At 43.8% G+C, this 23,354-nt stretch overlaps 1 protein-coding gene across 1 annotated transcript; it reads left to right on the top strand.

Moving 5' to 3' along the window:
- The first annotated feature begins 512 nt into the window (after positions 1-512).
- Positions 513-21,977, top strand: HEPHL1 (hephaestin like 1). Its single transcript, XM_090146950.1, has 20 exons — positions 513-522; positions 1,057-1,338; positions 2,240-2,452; positions 4,131-4,310; positions 5,284-5,538; positions 6,366-6,534; positions 7,218-7,357; positions 7,530-7,661; positions 9,696-9,907; positions 10,346-10,496; positions 11,633-11,845; positions 13,012-13,225; positions 14,398-14,537; positions 15,359-15,499; positions 17,843-17,949; positions 18,366-18,588; positions 19,260-19,399; positions 19,971-20,130; positions 21,141-21,221; positions 21,305-21,977. Exons 1-20 carry the CDS (start codon positions 513-515, stop codon positions 21,505-21,507), a joined length of 3,366 nt encoding a protein of 1,121 aa, XP_090003076.1. The 3' UTR covers positions 21,508-21,977.
- Positions 21,978-23,354: the final 1,377 nt, after the last annotated feature.

The following is a 23,354-nucleotide window of genomic DNA, read 5'->3' as shown; positions in this document are numbered from 1 at the left end:
GAATGGCTTCATGGATTTGCTTTAGATAGTGGCCACAGAGGTGTAATAGCCATGTTTGTGTGGCAAGGAGGTGTCCTCCAGACACTGTGTAAGATATTTAGACATGGAGAGTGTGCACTGTACTTGTTAGATGCAGTCTAGAGAGAAATAAAGAAGATTAAATATCATAACAAATAGCCTAAAATTGGTTTACAGTTATAGTTAAATGAGCAAAACCAATTTCTGGTTGTGTAAGAAGTACTGACTGGGTGTATGTCCTCCTTTAGCTGGAATATTATTTGTATATTATGTGAAGTTCTTGTTTCTGACTTCAAAAGGGAAAGAGAAATATTGGAAAGCTTTCAGAAAAGAGGGTCAGGGAAAACTTGTGGCATAAAGAATGTCAGTGCATTTGTTTTGTCCAGAGGAAAGGTAGGAGGCAATTTAATCAATTAATTAAAACTTGTGCAAGTGCCTGCATAGAAAAGAAATTCCTGATGGTGTGTGGCCTCTTTGATGTGAGGAAGGGCACGATGGGAACCAGTGGGAACGTGGAGCTGGATGATTTTAGATTGCAAATGCATTTCAGGAATTAAAGGGAGTAGGAATTTAAGAGCCAACCACTGACCACGAGATGTGCTGTCCATCACTTGAAGTTGCTAGAAGATATAGGTTCTGGAATGTAGAAATTATTAATTTCATGCAAAAATATGCTACTCTTCTGGGTTGCCAAACTAATCATTTACAATCACTCTTACTGGCTTTAGAGAAACCTTTAAAGAATTTGGTTTTCCTCTCTTTCTGAATTGTCAAGCATTTAGATGTGAGTTTTCACCCTCTTGAAAGAGGGAGAAGGTGCTAAAACTGCACAGAAGGGCCCGAGTGCCTGGTTCTCAAGGAAGGAGTTGTAGCACTTGCACCAAAGACCAGATCTGTGGATAGCTGTTACTGAACAGAAAGGGGAATGGGCGCCAATAGCGTTGTCCAGATTGACTCCTCACATGTCAGGCTGTGTGATATGCCTCAGGGAACCAGTCATCTGCACTGTAAGCATCAGTTGATCAACTCTCCAATGAGTTTTTGTCTCTGAATTATTTTCCCTTCTCAACATTAGGTTTGCAAGTGTGTACGCAACAAGAGGAGCCAACCGGATAGGGCGTGTGTACAAAAAGGCTATGTTTAGGCAATACACAGATGACACATACTCCCAGGAAATCCCCAAGGCAGCCTGGCTGGGGTTCCTTGGACCAGTCCTGAAGGCAGAAGAAGAGGATGTCTTTATCGTCCATTTAAAAAACTTTGCTTCCCGTCCATACTCAGTGCATCCACATGGGGTCTTCTACGACAAGGACTCTGAAGGTAAAAGCTGGTTTGCGCCTTTCTCTCTTCTTCTCCATTTCCCCTGGAGTAGTGAATGTCCAAGTACTTATTGTTCTGGCCATTGACATCAGAGGACTTTAGATCATCCTCTCATAAACTCATTGGTGGTTGCAACTGATGACTAAAACCAGGAACATACTAATTTCTTAAAACTTTTGGCCACAAACCTTTGATGCCCAGGATAAATCCAGCACTGAAACAGGTTGGGTGGGTCTTTTTTCCTGAATTATTTTCCCAAATTATTAGTCACTGAAGTATTTTCCCTCCTTCTTTCTACTTCTAGCCTGTTTCAATTGATAAAGTTCTTGTAAGTAAATGTTTTTACTCTTTGTAGGCTTGTAACATGCATGATTTCATTTTCAGAATCCAAAACTTACGTTTGTGTAAGTGGTGGAGGTGGTGGAGTCACCATTCCTGGAGGTTTCCAAGAAAAAAGATAACTGAGTGACATGTTCTAGAGCTGTCACAAGCATGGGCTGATGGCTGGACCAGATGATCTTAGCAGTCTTTCCAACCTTAACAATTCCATGACGTGCCCATACTTGTTGCTCTCACCAGTATTCCGTGAGAAGATACACAGTGTTAACAAACAAGATGTCTATATCTTTGATAAAAGTAAAGAGAAACAGAAGAACTAAAGTGTCTTAAATAAACTGTAAAGTTTCATCTACTGACAAGTAACTGATTTTAACTGTCAGCATGTTTTGGCTTTTTTACCAGAACATCTGAAAATTTTCACAGTTTTTTAGTGATTCTTAGTTTGTGAGTGCAGTTCTTGTCTTTGAAAGCTGTGATAAAAAAGAAGAAATTACACATTTATTGAAGGAGAACAGCTAAGGTGAGGCTAAGAACTTTCTTTCTCTCTTTTTAAATTTATTAGGAGCACTTTACCCTGATGGAACTGGTGGTAAAAGCAAAGAGGATGATTTTGTTGTTCCTGGTGGAAATTACACCTACACATGGCCAGTAAGGAAAAGTTATTCCCCAGCTTTGGCAGACTCAAACTGCTTGACTTGGATTTACCATTCTCACATTGACACCCCAAGAGATATTGCATCTGGTTTAATTGGGCCACTGCTGGTTTGTAAAAAAGGTACTGAGCTAGAAACACTGATAAAGCAAGCCCCTCTGCCAAGCTTGGCATCTTAACAGTCATTTTTGCTTACAGGTATAAACATGATGGTCTAGAATCTATCCCTACATAGCCCATAAAAAGGGGCAAGGAATAGCTGGGCCATTCCAGGAGCATCCCAGGGTAGGTATGGCTCTGGGACAATCCCCTTCTGCTTCCCTTTAGTTTCACAAGAGATTTCCCTCAGCTGGTGAAGGTACTACAGCATGCTCTGTGGCCAGCTGCTCATGACTGACACCAAACTGGGATCATTTCAGGATAATCAAAAGACTCCTGGCCCAGGAAGTGAAATTAGATTTGGGTGGGTGGCTTCAACATTGGCGTTTACATACTTGAAACCCCAATGTTCCTTGTCATTTTTTTTTCTTATGGAGTTTTGCATATTGGTTTTATATCACAGCCACGTGGGAATGTGCCCTAAACAGCTGAGGGGACACCTGTCCCTTGTACTGTATTGCAATAGCCACGTACTAACTCTATCTGTCAGGTGAGCAATTGTCCCTTCTCCATTTGGGACACATGTAAATTTTCCACCTTTCCAGTATCTCCTGTAGTACAAAACCAGCTCTAATTTTATAAAAGTACAGAACATATACCAGAAACAATGGTTATATGTCCAGAAAAAGGCTTAAATGTGGAGAGGACAGACTTGATTTCCCAATAATTGACAATAAAATGTCTCAGATTTTTTTTTATCCTGGGGAATGTACAGCACTTCCTGAATAGGTGAAACTGATCCAAAGACTGTAGGATAATACATGAAGCTGGGAGATAACATGCTCAAAACAATCCCAGCCTGAGAGCCTGGCTTATCTGCATGTTCAGTCTTGACTTTGTCAAGGTGGATATCTACATCATGCCACTGCCTCAGTTCTCTTCCCTCTGATGGTGATGGGTGGTTTGGGAGGCTCTGGGGTCCCATCCCAGGCAACACTGGGGAAGCAAAAAGTATTCAGGGATTCAGAGACAGGCAGGAGAAGTAGATGAAATATAAATCTGTCAGTGGTTAATAATAAGCTACTCAGTGTTGTTGCTCCTGTGGTCCCTCAGATAGTGATTCTCAGCTTAGCCTGAATAGATTGTACTCTTCCCATCTTAAAACTATTAAAATGTAAATATTTAGTCCTAGTTAACTGTCTAGCATTCCTTGCTACTCCATGGAGAGTGAGCCACATATGCTTAGCTGTTTTGAGGGCACACCTCACAGGCTGCTTCAATGCAACAGGAATGCAGGCCATCACTTGCCTCTCCTTAATTTCTGACCAGCTGGGTTAGGCTTTCTGATCTGCCTTACTGCATTGGCACACAGATGGTAATACTAAGGGGCAGGGTTGGAAGCAGTAGCACAAAGATAGGGAAACGGGCACCACAGCTTTTGGCAGCTACTTGTGCTTGTGTCAAGCTCATTAAATAGCAGCTCGATATGACTTAGATGAGGTAAGCTGCCTACTGGATGCACCCATCTACTCAAAGGTTTGGGAGGTGGAACTAAGGTGTCTTGAAAGGGTAAAGTCAGGTGATTCAACCTGACCATGGGCAGACTGCTGTATTTCCTTGAATGCTCCAAAGCTACTGTCATTTTAAAATTCAATCCCCTCCAAGTCTTTTTTTAGCACTCTTCTTTTCGTTTGCGATTTAGGAACTGCAGATGAGACCTCAATAGAAAGGACTGGTGCTGCTAATGCTTTTGCCCTGATGTTTAGCATTATAGATGAAAATGTCAGCTGGTACCTCGATGAGAATATAAATACCTTCTGCTTAGAACCAGCCACAGTTAACAAAGAGGATGAAGGTTTCCAGACCAGCAACCGAATGCATGGTGAGCAGGACTCTTGAGCAAATGGTGACTTACAGCAGTAATCAGGCTCTTCATATCACTAGGACTTTCTGTCTCTTGTGATGCCTCTCCCTTATCTGTGTCAGTATGAAACGGATTGAGATGTTGAAGTACTGTGTTGATAAAAGCCTTTCCCTAAACATAGCACAACATGGTAAGGAGATTTGGCTTTCATATCCAGCTCTGCCACTTGTTTAGCATGTTACCTAGGGCAACAGATGTAAAATTAATGAGCTGTGAAAAGAGAAAAGAAGGCTGAAGAGCACTTTGAGATGTGTGTGTTGGAAGAGTCCAACAATTCTGGCTCTCAAAAGGCCTCAAGACTGGTGGGCTGGCTGGTACTGCTATTTCTGCCCTTCGGAGTTCAGTAAGAGTACTTTGTGCTATTTGGAGATTTGGGCTAAGAAGCTAAATTGGTCATTCCATGGAACCTAGGAGCTAAAGTATTTTGCAAAATGTGAATCTCATTCTTCTAATGTCCTGATACGTTGTCAGGTGTGGAAGCTCAAGAAGACAAGGCTGACTGAACTGATTTGTCTGATAAGATGATTTTTTAATTTATGTTGCCTGAGCCGGATGTACAGCAGTGTACTTGTGACTCAGAATTAAAGAGAATAGATTCCAGACATCTTAAGTGCCTGCAGAACAAATTAACTTCATTATCAGGCCTTCTTGCTGCTGACTGGGCCTTTGTAATATCTTGATATGACCCAGGAAGTTTTTCATAGATCCAACCAGTGAATTTGGGCAGATTGATCATCCAGAGCTGTAAGCTGGCTGTTCAAAAATGCATCATTCATCTGGGAGCCTGTGAATATTTTATTCAGCTAGGGAACGAGTGTGGGTATCGGTAGTTTCTTTTCTGGGTCAGGAAAGAATTGTCTTCTGAAATGAAGTCAGATGCATTTGGCACTTCTCTTTTCCCTCTCATAAAATCTTCTACTTTTGTTTTTAGCTATTAATGGTTATATTTATGGAAATCTCCCTGGCTTGGAGATGTGTGCTGACACTCCCATGTCCTGGCACTTGTTTGGCATGGGAAGTGAAATAGATATCCACGCTGCGTATTTCTATGGCCACACGTTCACTAACAGAGACCAGAGGGCAGATGTCGTCGGTCTGTTTGCAGCAACGTTCATCACAGCAGAGATGACTCCTGGGAACCCCGGGAGGTGGCTGATAACGTGCCAAGTTAACGAGCATTTACGAGGTATGGTGTGACTGATATCCCTGATCTTTTCAGATACAGAAATTTCAGCCTCTGTTGCTCTAGAAAAAGAAGGCAGAGATGTTTCCATTGGAAGTGAGATTTGACATTTCTGACTATCTGGCACTTTCAGAAGTACTTCACCACAAATATATCATGAGTTCAGTTTCCAGGGTAAATTATATATGTTGGGCCAAAGTTGTAAATATGGATTGGTAAGAAACCTTTACGTGAAGCAATTTAATGATGATAATGATGATGTATTTGTATGGTGCAAGAGCCTGAAAGCATAAACTAGGTTGGCAGCAGCAGGCAATGTGTAATTATGATATCAGAGACAGTCACGAGTTGTGATCATTTTTACGTTTAAGAACTTACACATTGCATTCAGTGGGATTTATATTATGCAAAGAGACTTGATTTTGGCAAACAACAAACATCTTCAGTGCTGTAATGAACCAGTTTTTTCAATGGAAGTCCAGACAAGGTGATACCACGTTGACATTTCAGCAGGCACTGCAGTCCCCAGAATCCCCTTGCATCCTTACCCAGATTGGGGAATTGAGTAAATAAACCCACGAAAGTGCATCATAGGTTTCAGCAGTTTTCACCAGTGGGATGATGCACTGCTTGCAATAGAAGCATGCTAGCATCTAGACCCTTGTAGAAGGAGGAAGTGTCTCGAAATAGAAATTTACACAAATGATCCTAGTCACGTTTTCCAACCCGTGTAGCTCCTGCCTAGAGGGTTCTGAATGTGCATCTGTATCCATGAGATTACTGCCTGCGCAGCTGGCCAAGGACTGTCTCCAGATTCTTTTTCCTCCCAGGTGGCATGGAGGCACTGTATGATGTACAGGTCTGCCAAAAAAACCTGTCTCGACCTTCACCACTCAGTCACAAAAGAAGATACTATATTGCTGCTGAAGAAGTGCTCTGGAATTACGGACCTGACGGTTATGATAAATTCACTGGGCAGGGCTTAAATGCCACTGGCAGGTAAGCTTTCTCATCTTCTCCTGCCATGCTTTTATTTCAAGAGTTGGATGACATCCCGCTGTGATTCACCAGGGCTAGGGCCTGCACTGTTATTAATTTTAATTGCATAGGGCAGGGAGGATTTAAACATCCTTGTTGAGAAATTGGATCTGTAACTGCGATGCTTAGTAGTTGCCTTCTGGAAGCACTTATCTCTCTCCGCAATTATGTCTGTGGAGAAAGTGAGCCCTGGTGATGTAAGCAAGCCCTTATGTTGAGATTCCTCAGGCAGCTTTCACATTTGAAATGAGTGTATCACAGGGTGCCATAATGGCAGATAACCTCCTCGGGATTGCTGATGGAGATGAATTGTATTGCAGCCCAGGAAAACTAAAGATTAGAAACCCACTGAGAACAAGCAATGGCACAGGTCTTGCCCTAAGGTAGTTAGAGGTAAGTTGACATGGCACTTGTCCTAAGTTGAACACCCTGAAGTCTAATGCAGAGTGAATGCCCATTTGTTAACTAATATATAGCTGTAATTCAGGTCAGTAACATCTCCTCTAGAGAACTGGAAAAAGTGTATGCAAACTAATGACTTGGGAGATCATGTCTCCCATGGCTGGGGTGATACCTTTATCCTGAATTAAGGTTTCTGCCTGAACGTCCAGTTAATTAACCAGTTCAATTTGTTAATTCCACAGTGAATCTGCAATATATTTTACACAAGGGATTGACAGAATAGGAGGGCTGTACTGGAAGGTTCGCTATGTGGAATATACCGACGCAACATTCAGTAAAAGGAAGACTCAGCCAGAGAACATGAAACACCTGGGAATACTTGGTACAGTGAATATTTTCCCATCCTGCAATTCCATTGGATTTGAAAGCAGATGTCCCCTTGGATCCAGAGGGGAAATTAATGGATTCAGCTGCCAGCCAGCTTCGTCTTGTTTAGATGGAAATACATTTGTTGGCAGTTCTACTAATACCTTCCCTTACCCTCTCTCTTTAAGGCCCCGTTATAAAAGCTGAAGTGGGAGATACAGTGCTAGTTACTTTTGCCAACAAAGCCAGAAGGAGCTATAGCATTATGGCCCACGGTGTGAGCTTCAGCAAACTGTCAGAAGGTGCACCCTACTTAGATGGTAAGTTTTTACTGCAACGTGGCATTGTCGCATCCAGAATGCATGAATCTACAGATCTTCTGTTGCTCTGTAGCTTTGCCCTTTTTGTGGATAGTAAGGCATAGAAGGGATGATTTGGTTAGTTCGTGTCTTCCCTAAATGCCACAAGGAACCCCCTCGTCTGCCTCTGTTCTGGTTCTTTCCCTTGGACGTGTGCCCAGCAAGGTGGCTGAAATTAGCTGAGGTCCATCCATTAACACCGAGTACAAGCCAGAAGCCCAGTCCAATTCACATTATTTCTGATCTAACAGTATACATCCCCAGCTAGTTGCTGTACTCTGGGCATGCTCCAAAACAGTATTGCATAGGATCTGGCATGATGATGCCATGATGATCTTGCAGAGTTTTTGCATATAGCTATCCACAGGTCTGAACTGCTTCACGTCTGATCTTCTAACCCAGGTCAGGTATTTTAGTTTCTTCATTCCCAGGATAGTCAACATCCAGGCATCTTTTATCTGATTGACCCAGAATGTGAAGCAGTAATGATTCTTACTGATCCTCTTAAATACATAAATACTGGAGCAGAACATTCACCAAGGCTTCCTCTCATTTTGTGCAAAGATAGGATCTTTATAATAGAAATTTAACCATTAAATGTGCTGTGTCATGTCTAATTGGTAGGAAACTCCTTCAGTCAGAGGCAAGAAACAGCCCCTTCAGAAGGTGCAAAGTCCCATTTACTTTGAACACTTATTTCAGGAGACAGTAGGTCACCCCTGCAGATGTCTCTGTCTCTGCTGACTACAAAAGGACAACATATCCAAGATTTAGAGAGCTCGTGTTAGATGAGTTGAATCCCAACCATAGCACCTACAGAGATAATATGGTGGAAATGTGTTTGCTCATTTGCAGCATTGAAGATAAAGTTAGTTTTCTTGTTGTCTAAATTGTTTTGCTTCCACCACAACACATCAAAAAGAAACTCCCACGATATAATCCTTCTTTGGAGAACTGTGCTAAGGGAATTAGGTCAACACATAAAGTCATAAAATCACACAAAAGGCTTGAATCTAATTCTTTTGTCTCCAGTTGTTGACTGTGCAACACAGCCCATTTTCTAGCAGGCTCTGATGTATATCCTAAAATATCTAGGCTGATTTCAGCCCTGAAGTCACTGTATTCTAATACCACCCACACCAGATATAGTTCCCTAATGGAAAGGCAGCTTCTTCTCTCTCCTTGTAGTCCTGTTGTGCTTCTGTTTAAACCCTGTGTTAACAGCATCCATTGGCATTGCACCCTTTGGTGTGGAGCAGAATGAAACCAAATCTGACCATGAAGCAGTAGTATGACTGGTTCACCTCTGGGTCTTTGGAGAGGAAGATTTGATGCCAGATTTATTTCTTCATAACAATGCTCTCTGTGTGGATATCAGCTCTCTCTTAATGTGGCTACACTGCTTGAGTGATGCTCCATCCACCCTATGGATAGGATACAGGACAACAGACAATCGCCAGAATTAACTTCTGAAAAAAGTAACACCAACCTCTCTTTGGAGACTCTGACAGAGCTTCCTGTGCATTGCTGCAAAATCAAAAAGAAACAATTATAGGATTTGCTTTGATTTTCTAAGCAGTCACAGCTTTAGCTCCACTTGCTGATGTAATTGCTTTGTTGGTGCTTAATGAGAATTCAGAGTCTGCGGTTGCACCTCAGATGAATCTCACGATAGGGCAGGTAAGCTACAGACATTAGAGGAAGCCAATTAAAAGAAAAGATGAGCTCTGCATGTTTAGTCTCACCAAATCCAGATAATTCAAATAGCTTTATGTCAGTGTCTGTGTCAAACTTGTTCTGCGAGGAGTGGCTCCATGTATCCCCATGGCACAGGGCTCTGGGAGATGTCCCTATGGTAGAAGTCACCAGTCTATAGGATGGTGCTTGAACCTGTCTGTAGAAACCAGAGGCTATGCCTGACTCCCATCCAACAGCTGTATTCTGGAGGACATAACCTTCCAATAACTTTTGTCTTTCTCTACTTTCTCTCTACAGGATATATGAAACCAGGAGCCCACGTTAAGCCAGGTGAAACCTTCACGTACAAGTGGAGAGTGCCTGAAAATGGAGGTCCGAGTGAGAGTGACCCACCATGCCTCACCTACCTGTACTACTCAGCCACTGACGCTGTCAAGGACACCAACTCTGGCCTGGTGGGGCCTTTGCTGGTCTGTCGGAAGAACTCACTGAATGAGGATGGGATGCAGGTGCTCAAAGTGGAGAATGGCTTCTCCGAAACAGCAGGGTGGTGGGCTGTGGGGAGAATGGATTTTCACTGTTCCCAGCTCAAATTTAAGAGTTTGAAGAAATGTCATTCTCAGGGTAAAAGCTGACCTACGGGGTGGATAGGAAGGCGAAACTGGTATTCCCCAGCACTCAGGGGGAACCACTCCCTTGGTTTTCCATCTTTTCCATGCATTCATTAGCAATGACTGCATCTTTCCATCCTCTCTAGATTTCTTTTTTCTTTTGGCTTATGGAAGAGTGCCAATCCAAATCCTCTAAAAGAACATAGTAAGAAAGCAGTTGCAGCTTTATATATATATATATATTTTTTGTTGTTGTTATAAAAAAAAAGATAATTTTTCACTAGGATAATTCTTTGCAGACTCATTTTAGTGTGTTGGCTTTCTTCTTGGCTACAGAAAGGAATAGACAGAGAATTCTACCTCCTCTTTTCAATCTTTGATGAAAATGACAGCTGGTATCTGAACAAGAATATTGAAGCTTTTACAGGAGACCCTTCAAAAGTAGATGAAAATGATGCAGATTTCAAGGAATCCAACAAAATGCATGGTATGAAATATATCTGTTAATGATATCTTTTCTTCAGTCATCAATGGCAAAATTTATCCTCATTCATAGGTGACTGCAGTGCCTTGCAGGGTGAGGTGGGAAGTTGTCAGTCAGGATATGGCTGGTTCCTGATGTCCTTTGAATGTTGAATCCTTGTCATATTAACAAGGACTGCAACCACCTATCAACTACAGCTGGAGAAAGAGAATGAAGTGTAGCCTTGGGTCTGTAAGAAGGTATCATGCCAGAGTCACACATCAGCTGCAGAAACAGCTGATGTTCACTGGTGATTCCAGTGTAGCTACAGGGCTTGGCACTGACTCCAGCAATGAAGGTTCATCCTCTCTGCTCTGCCAGATCCACTTGGGCAGTGACCACTCCAGCAAAGGAGGGATGAAGACTAAGGAAATGTCCAGTCGGTTTAAAACATCACTTCTGTATATAAATGCCTGACTTTGGCACAGATATCCTCAACATTATTCCTGACATGACAGACTTGAGCAACTCACCCAACCCGTGATTTGGTTGTACTGAGAGCATTGAGAACATGTACTGATAGTGAACAGTTAACTACTGAGTGAAATGTCACCCTGCAGTGACTGCTCCTCTTTGAATGCATTTACTGTAAACTCACCTCTAGACTTTCTGGAGCCTTCTATTTTATTTGTCTATTATGAGGTGGCATCTCATGATGAAATTTTAAATAGAGGCATTTTGGGAGTAAAGGTGGAAATCAGAAGTCAGTATCACACAGGAAAGCTGCATCAGAACTGAATTTTTTTATGTCCCACTCCATGTCCGTGATTATCTGGTTATACTTTCTTCAGACTGAAAAGGAGCCACCTAATTTATATATTTAACCAGCAACTGTGAAGCACTGCGGAAGGTTTGGAGGAGAATCTTTAAACCCCTGCAAAGGATTATTACAAGATTTTATAGGTTAAGAGAAATGTAGGAGTTAAGAGCTTGTAAGAACAGCATTTAAGTATTAACGTGGTGTCATCTGCTGCTACCTTTGCTTCACAGAATGCTCCTTTAATTAATGTTATGACTTGCTCAGTTGCAAGCTTCTTGCCACAGAGGTGATGGGAGGCTCTGTGCTGAGCCACTAACCAGGCTCTTTCCTTCTCCTCTAGCCATCAATGGTTACTTGTTTGGTAACCTGCCAGGCTTGGCCATGTGCAAGGATGACAAGGTCTCCTGGCACCTCATCGGACTGGGAAGTCACTATGACATGCACGGAGTTCAGTTTCAAGGAAACAATATCGACCTAAGAGGGACAACGAGGGATGGCCTGGCCTTGTTTCCTCATTTATCAGGGACAGCACTGATGCAGCCAGACCGTGTGGGTATGTTCCTCTGCTTATCTTGGTGTTCTGGCACTCACAGAAATCAGGCAGCCTAAATAGCAACCAGAGAGATGGGAAGTGTGAGGGAGGGAGAGTGGGGATAGGCAGTGAAGATGGAGCCAGGCTCTTGTCAGTGGTGCTCAGTGCCAGGACAAGAGGCAATGGGCACAAACTGGAGAACAGTTGGTTCTCTCTCAACACCAGAAAGTGATTCTGTGCTGCATGGATGACAGAGCACAGAGCACAGGCTGCCTAGAAGCTGTGGGGTTTCCTCCTTGGAGACTTTCAAAGCCACCTGGACATGGCCCTGGGCATCCTGCTCTGGGTGTCCCTGCTGAAGCAGGGGTTGGAGCAGATGAACACAGAGGTCCTTTCCCACCTCAGACATTCTGTGATTCTATCTGGACTTTGGGGACTTAGTGCAGCTGAGAATTCAGGCAGGACTGCTTTTCTGGCAAGGTGCTGTAAACGAAATGTATATGTACACCAAAGAGGAGAGCTCTACAAGGCAGCAGGTTCCTTTCTTGTGTGTTTTCTATACACTCCACTGTCCATCATGAAACTGCACCTTAGGAATTACACTGAACAACAGTGTCTGGGAGTCCTTTATTTTTTGAGAGCTAACCCTGTACCGGCCACAAGCAGACATGAATGAATGATCAGATCTTTACAGTCACCACCACCTGTGATTTTTTTTTTTAACAGCATGTTACTTTACCTTTTCCCCCACTCCTACCCTAGAAGCAGAATGAATAGACTGAGATCCAGACTAGACAGGATTATGCCTCTAATCTTGGTCCGCTGAGCTGAGCATGCATAACTGAAACACACACTCTGTTCCTCCATGCCTTAATTGGGGTTGGTGAGGTACATGTAGGACTCCTGGGTGCCCACTCTGAGACATCTCATGGCCACAGTCCATGTGCTGACTAAAGGAGATGACTGATGCTTGCCCACATTACCAACCAGTTTCCCCTTCAGCCATCTTAGTTTTGCAAATGGGCTCTGGCTGATATAAACTGCCCACCACCTGGCTTTCTATACAGCATCACAGATTAGGGTTCATTTTTTTGGAGGACAGGCCAGAGATGAACAAAGCAGGGGAGCCAAGGTGCCAGGTTACTTGCTTTCACAGTCACCTCCATCTCAAGAACTTTCCTTCCCAGGCACATTCAAAGTGGTTTGCAGGACTTTCGATCACTTTGTCGGAGGGATGAAGCACCTCTACGAGGTCAGCAGCTGCCGCAATGCCAGCCGAGCCCGGCAGCAGCGCAGTGCCGTCAGGCTCTACTACATCGCTGCGGAGGAGGTGGAGTGGGACTACGCCTCAAATAAGAGCTCAGCACCAAAGATTTACAACATCAGCAGCAACGAGGAAAGGTACGCGAAACAAATTCGGTGGGTGTGGGGCGCAGCAATGCCAGCCAGCCGAGGTAAGGGACTGTCCATTCTGCTCCGCGCAGAAGGCTTCTAAGGCTTCTACCGCACAGTCTTATGAGTGATGAAGAGCGTATTAAATCCACTACTGCCCAAAGGGTGCTGTTCACTGCACGCTGCTGGGCGTTTTCAGCTCGTACGCAGTGCGCTGGGAGCTCGGCCGCCAGGGGGAGCTCGGGGAGGAGCAGCCATAAGCAGGACAGCTCGGCAGTGCCCCCTGGCGGCCAGGCGGCGCTAGGACACGCCTCAGCAGCAGGTGCTGGGGGTACAAAGAGCATCTTCCAGCAAGGTGCGGGAGGGGAAAGGAGATTTCTCCAGGGTAAAGCAGCCTTCTGTTACCTCTGGTGATTGCATTTGCTCTCGCAAGGTTAGACTGTGATTATCTTCCTAACATTCCCTGATATCACCCATATCAAAAATAGTGAAAGAAGGCATTGTGATAACATGCCTTCCATTATTTAAAGGGAGCTTATAAACTTGAGGGAAATCAACTTACATAGTGATAGGACAAGAAGGAACAGTTCAAAACTAAAGGTGGGGAGAATTAGGTGAGATGTCAGGGGGAAGTTTTTACTGGGAGTGGTGAGATGCTGAACAGGTTGCCCAGTGGTGGATCCCTGGAGGTGCTCATGGCCAGGTTGGTTGGGGCCCAGGGCAATGTGATCTAGAACTTGATCTAGTGGCTGGCAACACTGCCTGTGGCAGGGAGCTGGAATTTGGTGATCCTTGGGGTCCCTTCCAACCCAAGCCATTCCATGATTCAGGTCTGCTGGGAAAGACAGTGTCTCTTGTTGGGGTATGGATGCACTGGGGTGAGTGACCAAAGCCACCCACAGCTTGAAGCTGTTCTCTTGGCTGTTCTGAAGGATTTGTGTTCCCAGATATTTGTGTGAGTGCAGTATGTCCCTGGCTTTGAAGACAGCGTGCATTTAGGGAGGATTATCACTGTTGTTACTTGCTGTTTAAAAGCTCCTACAGCACACAGGGCTTTGTGTAAATCATCACGTTGGACCAAGCCATACATTCCTGTCGCATCTATAATGTATAACACAACTATAATGAGCATTTAGACAGGTGAGCTTTGTGCTTTAAATTTTCCCCCTTTTATTTTGCAGCTACGGGCACATTTTTCTCAGCCAAGGGGAAGATCTAATTGGTACGAAATACAAGAAAGTGGTTTACAGGGAGTACACAAACGGCAACTTTACGCAGCGCAAAGAGAGGACAGAAGAGGAGGAGCACTTGGAAATCCTGGGCAAGTAGCTCTCATGGCTCATAGACTGACATGATAAGTGAGAGGGTAGCTTAGAAACAAAGAGTTTTTCCAGCTTTGTTAACATGGAAAAGAGATAACACTGATGCCTATTCCTGGCTATTGGTGATTTTACATCAAGCTTGCATAAATGCTGAGTGTAAGAATGCTTTCAGTTGGATGATTTATTCTCAGATATGAAGTACAGAGTTTCTGAAAGAATCCTAACAGGGAAGATGCGAAAATGGACCTTACAGGATGCACCCTAACATCAGAGCATGCAATATGGGGAAAGCGTTGTAGGTAGATAATTCAACAAGGGGACAGATTTGTATCTGGAACTGGGCAAGATAAAGTTTTATATATGTCATAAAACAACCACCAGCTCATTTTTTTCTATGGGATGAGAAGTGGGCAACAACCAATCATAGAATAGTCAACTCCATATAAATGCTACTTCTACATAGGAATATATTTGACATTTCCTTTTTATTTTTGAAGAGCGAAACTGAAGAAATAGTTTGATATTAGATAAACACCTGTCAAAAGCTACTGAAAACTATCCACAAAGGTTTTCCTGAAAAACAGGCTGCTCAGAGACCTGTTCCTCTCTTACTGTCTATAAAGAAAAAAGAAATAATGTCTATATATGGAATTTTGCAGTGGCAGAGATAACAGACCGGTTTTGATGGCTTCATGGGAAGAACAGAAGAACCTGAGGGCTTCAGGACAGACCAAGGCTCCTTTCCAAGGCCGAGCTACTGGAAGATGGTTACAATTCAGAAAAGAAGCATTAATCACTGGCGTCTTCTGTTTCCATTTAGGGCCATTGCTTCATGCCGAGGTGGGTGACTCGGTGCTGATTGTGTTTAAGAACAAAGCCAGCAGGCCTTATTCAGTAAGTGCACATGGAGTAGAAGAAGTGGGTTGTGAGGAACAAACCGAGGCACCAATCACTCTCCCAGGTAAGGCTGTGCTTTTTGTTTTTCTTTCAGCTACAAAGGACATATATAAAAAAAATGTTAACATATGAATGATATTCCCTCCTTCAAGCTTATTCACACTTATGTGTTCTTCCAGGCAAAGTATGCTTAGCCTTTATTCAGATGCAATTCTCTGTGTTGTTGTGTGTGTAGGTTCTTGATCAAGTGAGCACGTTCAGGCACAGAATGAGCCTTTGTTCCTATCAGGGTAGAAACAGGAACGTAGTTTCCCTTGGCAATTTCCAAAATGCATTAGAAAGCCCGTAGTCACGGTCAGGGAAGCCTAAAAGTGGTCAGTGCCAGGGCGATGCTCTAAAAATGTTTCAGAAATGGAGAAACTCGGGGGTACAGTTGCAGTTGGAGTATTTAGCCCTGCCTCTTTCTGCTCACCGGGTTTGTTGAGTGGAGGCGTGCTGTGCACATTGCTGTAATATCTCCCGTATCCACATGGGAGCAGGCTTGGGATGGTTTAGGGAAGGTGTCTGCAAAAGGAGTACTGTCAGCCAGACTGCAGGGCAGGCTTTTCCTCAGGCTTTTGCAAGCAGCAGTTAACAAGGAGAACAAATGTCTCAAAGCCCGAATAATTCCTAGGTTGTTCAGCACCCCCACCTGCACCTAGAGGTCCTGGCTGGCTGCTCACCCTAAGCTACCCAGAGCCCATCCAGTCCTATTTAAGCCAAACAAGTCATCACTCCCACTTATAGAAGTGATGTATGCCCCCATGGCAAGAATGGCTGAATGGCTCTGAGACTGATGAGCTTCTTGTTAGTTTTCAGTCCTGTTAGTGTAGTGGTACATCTTGAAAGCCTTTTTGTTCTCTGCTAGGTCAATAAGCCTGTGCTGTAATGCACAAAAGATTCTTCTGCTATAAGAATAAATGACATTGCTTAATTTACATTGTGAGACCATCCTGTATAGACCCATCCTATATACAGTGCTATTTGAGTCTTCAGTTATTGCATACAGTAGCAGCCACTATTGCATGAATCATAATCACAGAATCATAGAATTGCTCATGTTGGAAAAGACCATAAAGATCATCAAGTCCAACTGCAGTCTAACCATACCACCCTAATAACCCTCTGCTAAACCATGTCCCTGAACCACCAAAACAGTGCAGTGGCTCTGTGACAGAAAGCTAGTCCACTCAATTCATGACCATTTAAGCTTGAAAACTCTCTTTGGTCCAGTGCCCACAGCCTTGGCAGCTGTTGGGTTGTGGCTGTACCAAGGCAATGGTCAACAGTTCCAGGATTTCTGTTTTACCCTGGCTTGTAGCATGTTGAAGGACATGGTTTAGTGAGAACTATTGGTGATAGGTGGATGGTTGGACTGGATGATCTTGGAAGTCTTTTCCAACCTTGGTGGTTCTATGATTCTATGTTACCAGTTTTTTTCTCAGGTTTTGTTGCCCTGAAAACTTCTAGGAAATAAATTGTTCAGCATTTGTCTGGCACTTAGAAGGACAAGGTGTTGACCACTTCTTGTCCTTCTGACCTTTATTTGCTGGAGCACCAGAAAAAAAATAAATTCCCAGCAAATGGGAACACATAACATAGTCAGTTCATCTGAATACAGACACGTTTGTGTTCAATGCAGAGAACTGAGCCTCATCCAAACAAGTCATTTCCTCATCAGATTGTTTTAAGAGTGAGAGATCAGTGAATCTCTGCTCACCCTCAGGAAGGACGTGAGAGAGGTGATGGATCTGGGGAAGGAACAGGGGCTCTTCAGCAACTGCAGAGGAACAGTGGCTTAGTGGGAAGAGGGAAGGGCCCTTCCGCCCTTCCTGGCATTCCCAGTCAGCAGCAGTTCTGATATTTAATCAGCTCTCCTTTCACAGACAAGAGCCAATACAGTGCTGCAGCATCTTCTCCAAAGTCCTGCTGGCAATGGCCATGTTGTGGTGCCCCTTTCAACTGAGAAAGTCCAGGAAATATTTTCTGGAGCCTGGCTCCCTACAATTTCAACAGACCTAAAGCATTGGCCTCCAAGACCATTTATCTACCAATTTGCCCAGGGTGAAGGCTGAGAAGTAAGGCTGAGAAGTTGAATCTCTGAACAGATTCCCTCTGTGGGGTGTTACTGCTTCCAGCACCATTTGCAGATCTCCTTTTGGAGGTGGTATCTGCTTTCTTTTACACCACTGGAACCTCACCGACATTCTGGAATACAGGAACATGAGCACATGCCATTCCTGCATGCTTTCACAGGGAGCTTTGATGCAGATCATTTTTTGATGGGGGAGGGTAACAGCTATCAGTAACATGCTATTCAAAGCTTCTGACATGCAGCTGTTCTTGCTAAATTTTTTCTTTGTTTCAGGGGAAATAAACACCTACAGATGGAATGTCCCAGAGCGATCTGGCCCTGGGAAAACAGATCCCAACTGTATCACTTGGGTTTACTATTCAACAGCAAACTTTGTAAAGGTAACCAAGACGGTTATTATTATTACAGTTAGTTGTTTTAGATGGAGTATCCCATCTTGCAAGATGTTTCCACAAGGAGCACAAGTTGGAGGAAAGGTTTACTGAGCTGGATGCTTTGTCATCTTTGCTAACAGCTGCATGTGTCTTGGTTATTTTAATCTACTGAAATCCTCAGGGATACACTGTGGTAATGTGATTCCCTCCTTAAAGAATAGTTGAAGGGATTTGGGGTGATGGCACTTCAAAACTTGGGACTATAATGTAAGAAGAAAGGCATGCTTAAGCAGATGTAGTCATGATTTTTTTCTCACTTTTTTCCTCAGATATTCTATCTTTATTTAATGTGTTGCCTATTTGTGTTTATTTCATAACTGGATGAACTAGAAAACCTGTAACACATTTTTATTTCATTTCAGGACACATATAGTGGTCTGATTGGCCCTCTTGTAGTTTGCAGAAAAGGAATTCTAGATGAAAATGGCCTGAGAAAAGACATTGATCGTGAATTTACTCTTCTGTTTATGGTGTTCGATGAAAACAAATCGTGGTATTTGAAAGAGAATATTGAAACATACCTTCACAAGAGTCCTGATGATTTTAATTACACTAAGAACTTTGTGGAAGGCAACAGCAAGCATGGTATGTAGGACTCGGTGGCAGCAGCCAAGAGGATAGAGGTTTACTTTTAGGAAGATGTTGGCTTAGCTTGCAACTATCCAACCATGTGACACCTTCATAAACTGCAGCACAGCAAACAAAAAGATTTCATGAGGCCCAGCCAAGACAAGCTAGTTCAGTCTTATCCTTGTGGGGAGAGGCTGCCTTGCCAAAATTCCCTTGTCATTTGGGAGCTGCCTTCCTTGCTGACTTGTAGGAATGCAAGGATGACGTTTTAAATCTGTGTCTGTAGAAGCAATCAGCCCAGAGCCAGACAGAACAGAACAAATGGAGGCAGGAACAGCTCTGGCAAAGCAAACTTCTGCTTCTACAGACTCTACCCATTTTAGGCAATTACTGTTCCCTCTTCTTCCACGAGGCTTGTCAGCAAAACCTCTGTTTGTTCAGGAGATTGATCTCAACAGGTGCAAACACTACCTGGTGCTTCTCGAGACAACTAAATGGTTGCTGCTATGCACTTAGGTGAAACAAAAACATGACTGTCTCCCTGCAGCCACTACAGAGAGCCCTTGACCTGACACATGTGCTGGGCACCCGTTCTCCTTGGAGAGAAAGTACAGATGGTGCCTGATGGTTATCATCACCCATTTCATAGCCAGTTATTAATCAGTCCTATTTTGTCATTCTTCCAGCAATCAATGGGAAGATTTATAACAGTCTCCTGGGTCTGACCATGAATGAAGGTGATACGACAAACTGGTATTTGATAGGAATGGGTAATGAAGTAGATGTACATACAGTCCATTTCCATGCACAGACCTTCATCTTCAAGGTTGGTAAAATGAATCACATTTAACAGTGTGATGGGAAATTCCTGAAAAAAAAAGTCCAAGTTCTGGGCTATTTCTGCAATGTGAGCACATAGCCCTACTGATACTGAGATCAGTGGCAGATATGCCTGTAAAGGAGACACAAAATGAAAGGGTTTCTTGCAAGTTCTACAAGTCTGAACCTATTATAGAACATGAATGCATGTCACTGTTAGAGGAAATGGTCATGTGGGTTGAAATGCATGCTTATCCACAGCTATAAGGGAAGATGAAGGGAGGAGAGCAGAGTTCTGCATACTTACAGAACAGTTTGATGTTGTGACAGCTTGGCACTGGGATGACTATCAGTACCTGAGCTCAACCTGAAGTCTTTAGGAGGAGACCCCTTTTGCTAATTAATTAGTTGATAAAATGTAGGTTTCCTGGGAGCCTCAGCTTCCCTCTGTAAGGTTGACAAGAAGCCTTTTATCTGCCTCAAAAAGGGAAAAGTCTACTTGGAATATTTCAGTGCCTGGGGGGTATTTGGATGCAGTAAGGCAGGACACTTACAATGCTGATTTTGCCTTGCCACAGACAGATAAAGACCACAGAGGAGATGTATATGACCTTTTTCCTGGGACTTTCCAAACTGTTGAACTTGTAGCAGAAAACCCTGGAACGTGGCTTCTGCACTGCCATGTAGCTGACCACATACACGCTGGCATGGAAACGACCTACACCATCAATAAATCAGGTGCAGTGGCAGAAATACGTCCTAGGGCTCTGAAGTGGTATCACAGTGACGTGGGTGAAAGGCAGGGAAATAAGGCAACTCAGTTATCAGCACTGCACACATTCCAGGGAAGCACCTGGAAATCATATCATGCTGCCCTGTGCAGTTAGCATCATATGGGGGTGCCTGAATGACGTGGCAAGGAACAGTTAGCTTAGCTGCATTGTGCAATGTGAAAGCAGTTGGTGCTTCAACAGAGCCTCCCTGGAGGCACTGACAGCCTGCAGAGCATGAGTCATCCACAGGTGGTGCAGAAGGCAACTGCAAAGTTGTCTTTTAGTCCTGCTGCAAGACAAGCACAGGGCTGGTTCCTTCCTACAGTCAGCTCTGGCTCCCAGGAATGCTCTCATTCCTTCTTGCCCAGGCAGAGATCAGCTGGGCTATAAGATGCTCCATTTTCTTGTTCATGCAGCCCAAGAAAGAGGTGTTCCTTTAATTAAGTTAAGTTGGCAAACTTTTTAAGAGCTGCTGATCCCTTCCACCACTTGCAAGTGAAGTCAAAAGTGCTTTGTGAGCACCTCCATGTCACAAAATTTCACAAAACACCCAGGCTCAGCATCTCCCATCTCAGGCAGCACAGTCGATGCTTCCCACATTCCTCTGCAGGGACTGCACAGCCCCAGCAGGCACGCCTTGTACCTGTAACCCTGGCGGGGCAGAATGAGAAATGTAATGCCATATGTAGCCCAAATCCTTCCTTAGACAAGGTGAATTTATTTTATGCATTTTACCCCTCCTGGCTTTGAAATTTCAAATGAATAAGCAAATACAGAAGTGAAGCAACAGATCCTTGTAGACAAAATGGACTTAGTCCACAGAGCTGCCTGGAGCAATATATTTATAACTGTGCTGATGTAATCAGGATTTCTGTTCAGATTAGAAAAGTAGAAGGAACTCAGGAAAAGCAGTGCTACTTTCCCACTATTTTTCAAGGCTTTCAACTCCACTGCATTTTTTCTCTCCCTGCAAAGAGCTGGAAGCCCCTTCAGAAGAAGGACTGACGACCGCAGCTTACGGTACAACTACTGCACAAAACAGGACCACTGCAAAGGGTATGGATTTTTTACAACATCACTTCAAACTTTCCATGTTTATGTGTGGATTTCTCATGAAGCTCTCACCTCTCATTGCACAGATCCTGACAGCCAAGGGGACAACGTCTTTGGCAAAACTCTGAATCCTGGAGAAGCCAGCCTGATGCTCGCAGCCTTTGTTTCTGTTGGACTCATTCTGCTGTTGACAACATTGGCCTTCCTCTCCCTCATCACCCGCCAAGGAAGCAGGATCCAATATCAGGCTCTGCATGACAAAAGTGCACTTCTAGCAGATTCCCTGTAAATCCCCACTTTCAGCACCATCCACAGAGCTGTGCCAGGTTTCACAAAATGCTGCTGCTACAACTAGAACAAGACACACTCTGGAAGTCCCATCCCATTGCCAGCACTCCTGAGAACTGCAGGAAAGGTCCACATATCACCCATTGCCATCCCCACCCCCACCACCACTCAGCTGTGCCTGAGGCACCACACCTCTTGGCCAACGTTCCCACTGGAGGATGGAGCAGGCAGGTTTGCACCCACGTGCTCTGTGCAGAACCATGGGGCACACACTGCTTCAGCATCCAGCTCCTGAAGGCACAGGTGTAAGTTTGGAAGTTCCCTGAGGTTTCCCAAAGGGAAGCCAGTCTTACACCAGAGTCTGCATCAATGAATTCACTGGCATTTAACTGATTTTCCCTTTTTTTTTTTTTGTTCCCTTTGTCCTGTTAAATGAGGAAGCTGTGCACTGGGGACAGATTTTTAAAGGCATTTAAGTACCTACCAAAATACTTTAGCACCTGATGAAGCTCAGCATCTGCGACAGATTTGTTAATCCCTTTAAAAATCTAGCCCTGAGCAGCCCCAATGAAGTAATACTTTGTGATTGCTGCTCGTTGTGGTCCTGATTCTGTAACTCTTCTCTGCATCGAGCAGTGCTTCATTCCCAAACTTTAACTGGGATGCTGATATCTGTGCTCTGCAGAAAAGACAGACAGAATCAGGCCATGTTTAATACTACTTGAATGTTTATAGCTCATGTCTAATTACATAGCACTCACTCTTGCCAGCCAGCTGCTCACGTCAGCTACAGCTCTTGCAGAGGAACTTCAGAACAAACACATCTGTGAAACTATTGATCCAATGCTGATTTTGAATGTAAATCCACTTTGCTGTTCTTTTCTATTTTTTTTTCTTTTCAGTTCTGTATTTTGAAGTTCGTTCAAATGCAGGGAATTTTGCTGCCCATCCCTCCTTCTGCAGCTTAGCGATGTCCTGGGTCGATGCCTGGGTATTTGAGATGCAGAAGTTTCCTGGGTGCTTATCAGTTGATTCTTGATTCCTTGTTTTCTGCAGTTATTTAAGAGCATGCACGTGAGGTAGAACTGCAAGACTGAGCCCACACAGGAGCTATGCTATAGCAATAAACACTTCCACACTCATTTTCTAAATCCCTTGAGCTGATAAAAATAGATACCCCCATACCCTGTTATCTTTCTACTTTGTAAACATTAAGATTGAGATCTGTTTCTGTCCAAAAGCACTGCACAGAACACTTGCTCTCTGTCTACATACAAAAACTAAAGCCTTTCACTTAAACATTCAGTTAATAAAGGAAATTATTTGATACTTTTCCTTTTAGAGTAGCTAACGGGTCTGACATTTTAGAAAAAGAATCATAAATATATTTTTTTCCATAGTAGCCAGCCAAAATGATGACAAGGCTAATAAAGATCTGGTTATTTGTACAAACCTTCTGGCACAGCTTGTTTCACTTGGCACACTTCTCAGCTGAATGGTGGCTGAGAAACAAGAACGAAGCCTCCAGAGGCCCTCAAGGCCTTGGGACGTCATCACAGTTTGCCTGGGTGACAGAGGCTGTCACAGAGACCAGGAGGTGTCACAGAGAGCATAAAGCACAGCATTTAGTCTTACCTGCCTGCCTCGTGCAGGCAGAGGCATGCCCTGTATTGAGGAGTTGTGGAAAGTATCTTCAGTGAAGGGCAGCATCTGTGATGGGCTTAAGCACCAGCAGGAATGCAGAGCAAATCAACCAAATGTGGTGCAGTCAACGTGCCCAATGGACAGGATGCCATCCAGAGAGGCTCTGTGAGCAGCCCTGAGACCCAAAAGTTGAAACTGGCAGTT

This window comes from Phasianus colchicus, chromosome 1, assembly GCF_987193195.1.
Source record: "Phasianus colchicus chromosome 1, bPhaCol1.hap1.1, whole genome shotgun sequence".
In the NCBI taxonomy this organism is placed as follows: domain Eukaryota; kingdom Metazoa; phylum Chordata; class Aves; order Galliformes; family Phasianidae; genus Phasianus; species Phasianus colchicus.
The sequence above is the reverse complement of the archived record's forward strand: the minus strand, read 5'-3'. Positions and strand labels throughout refer to the sequence as shown.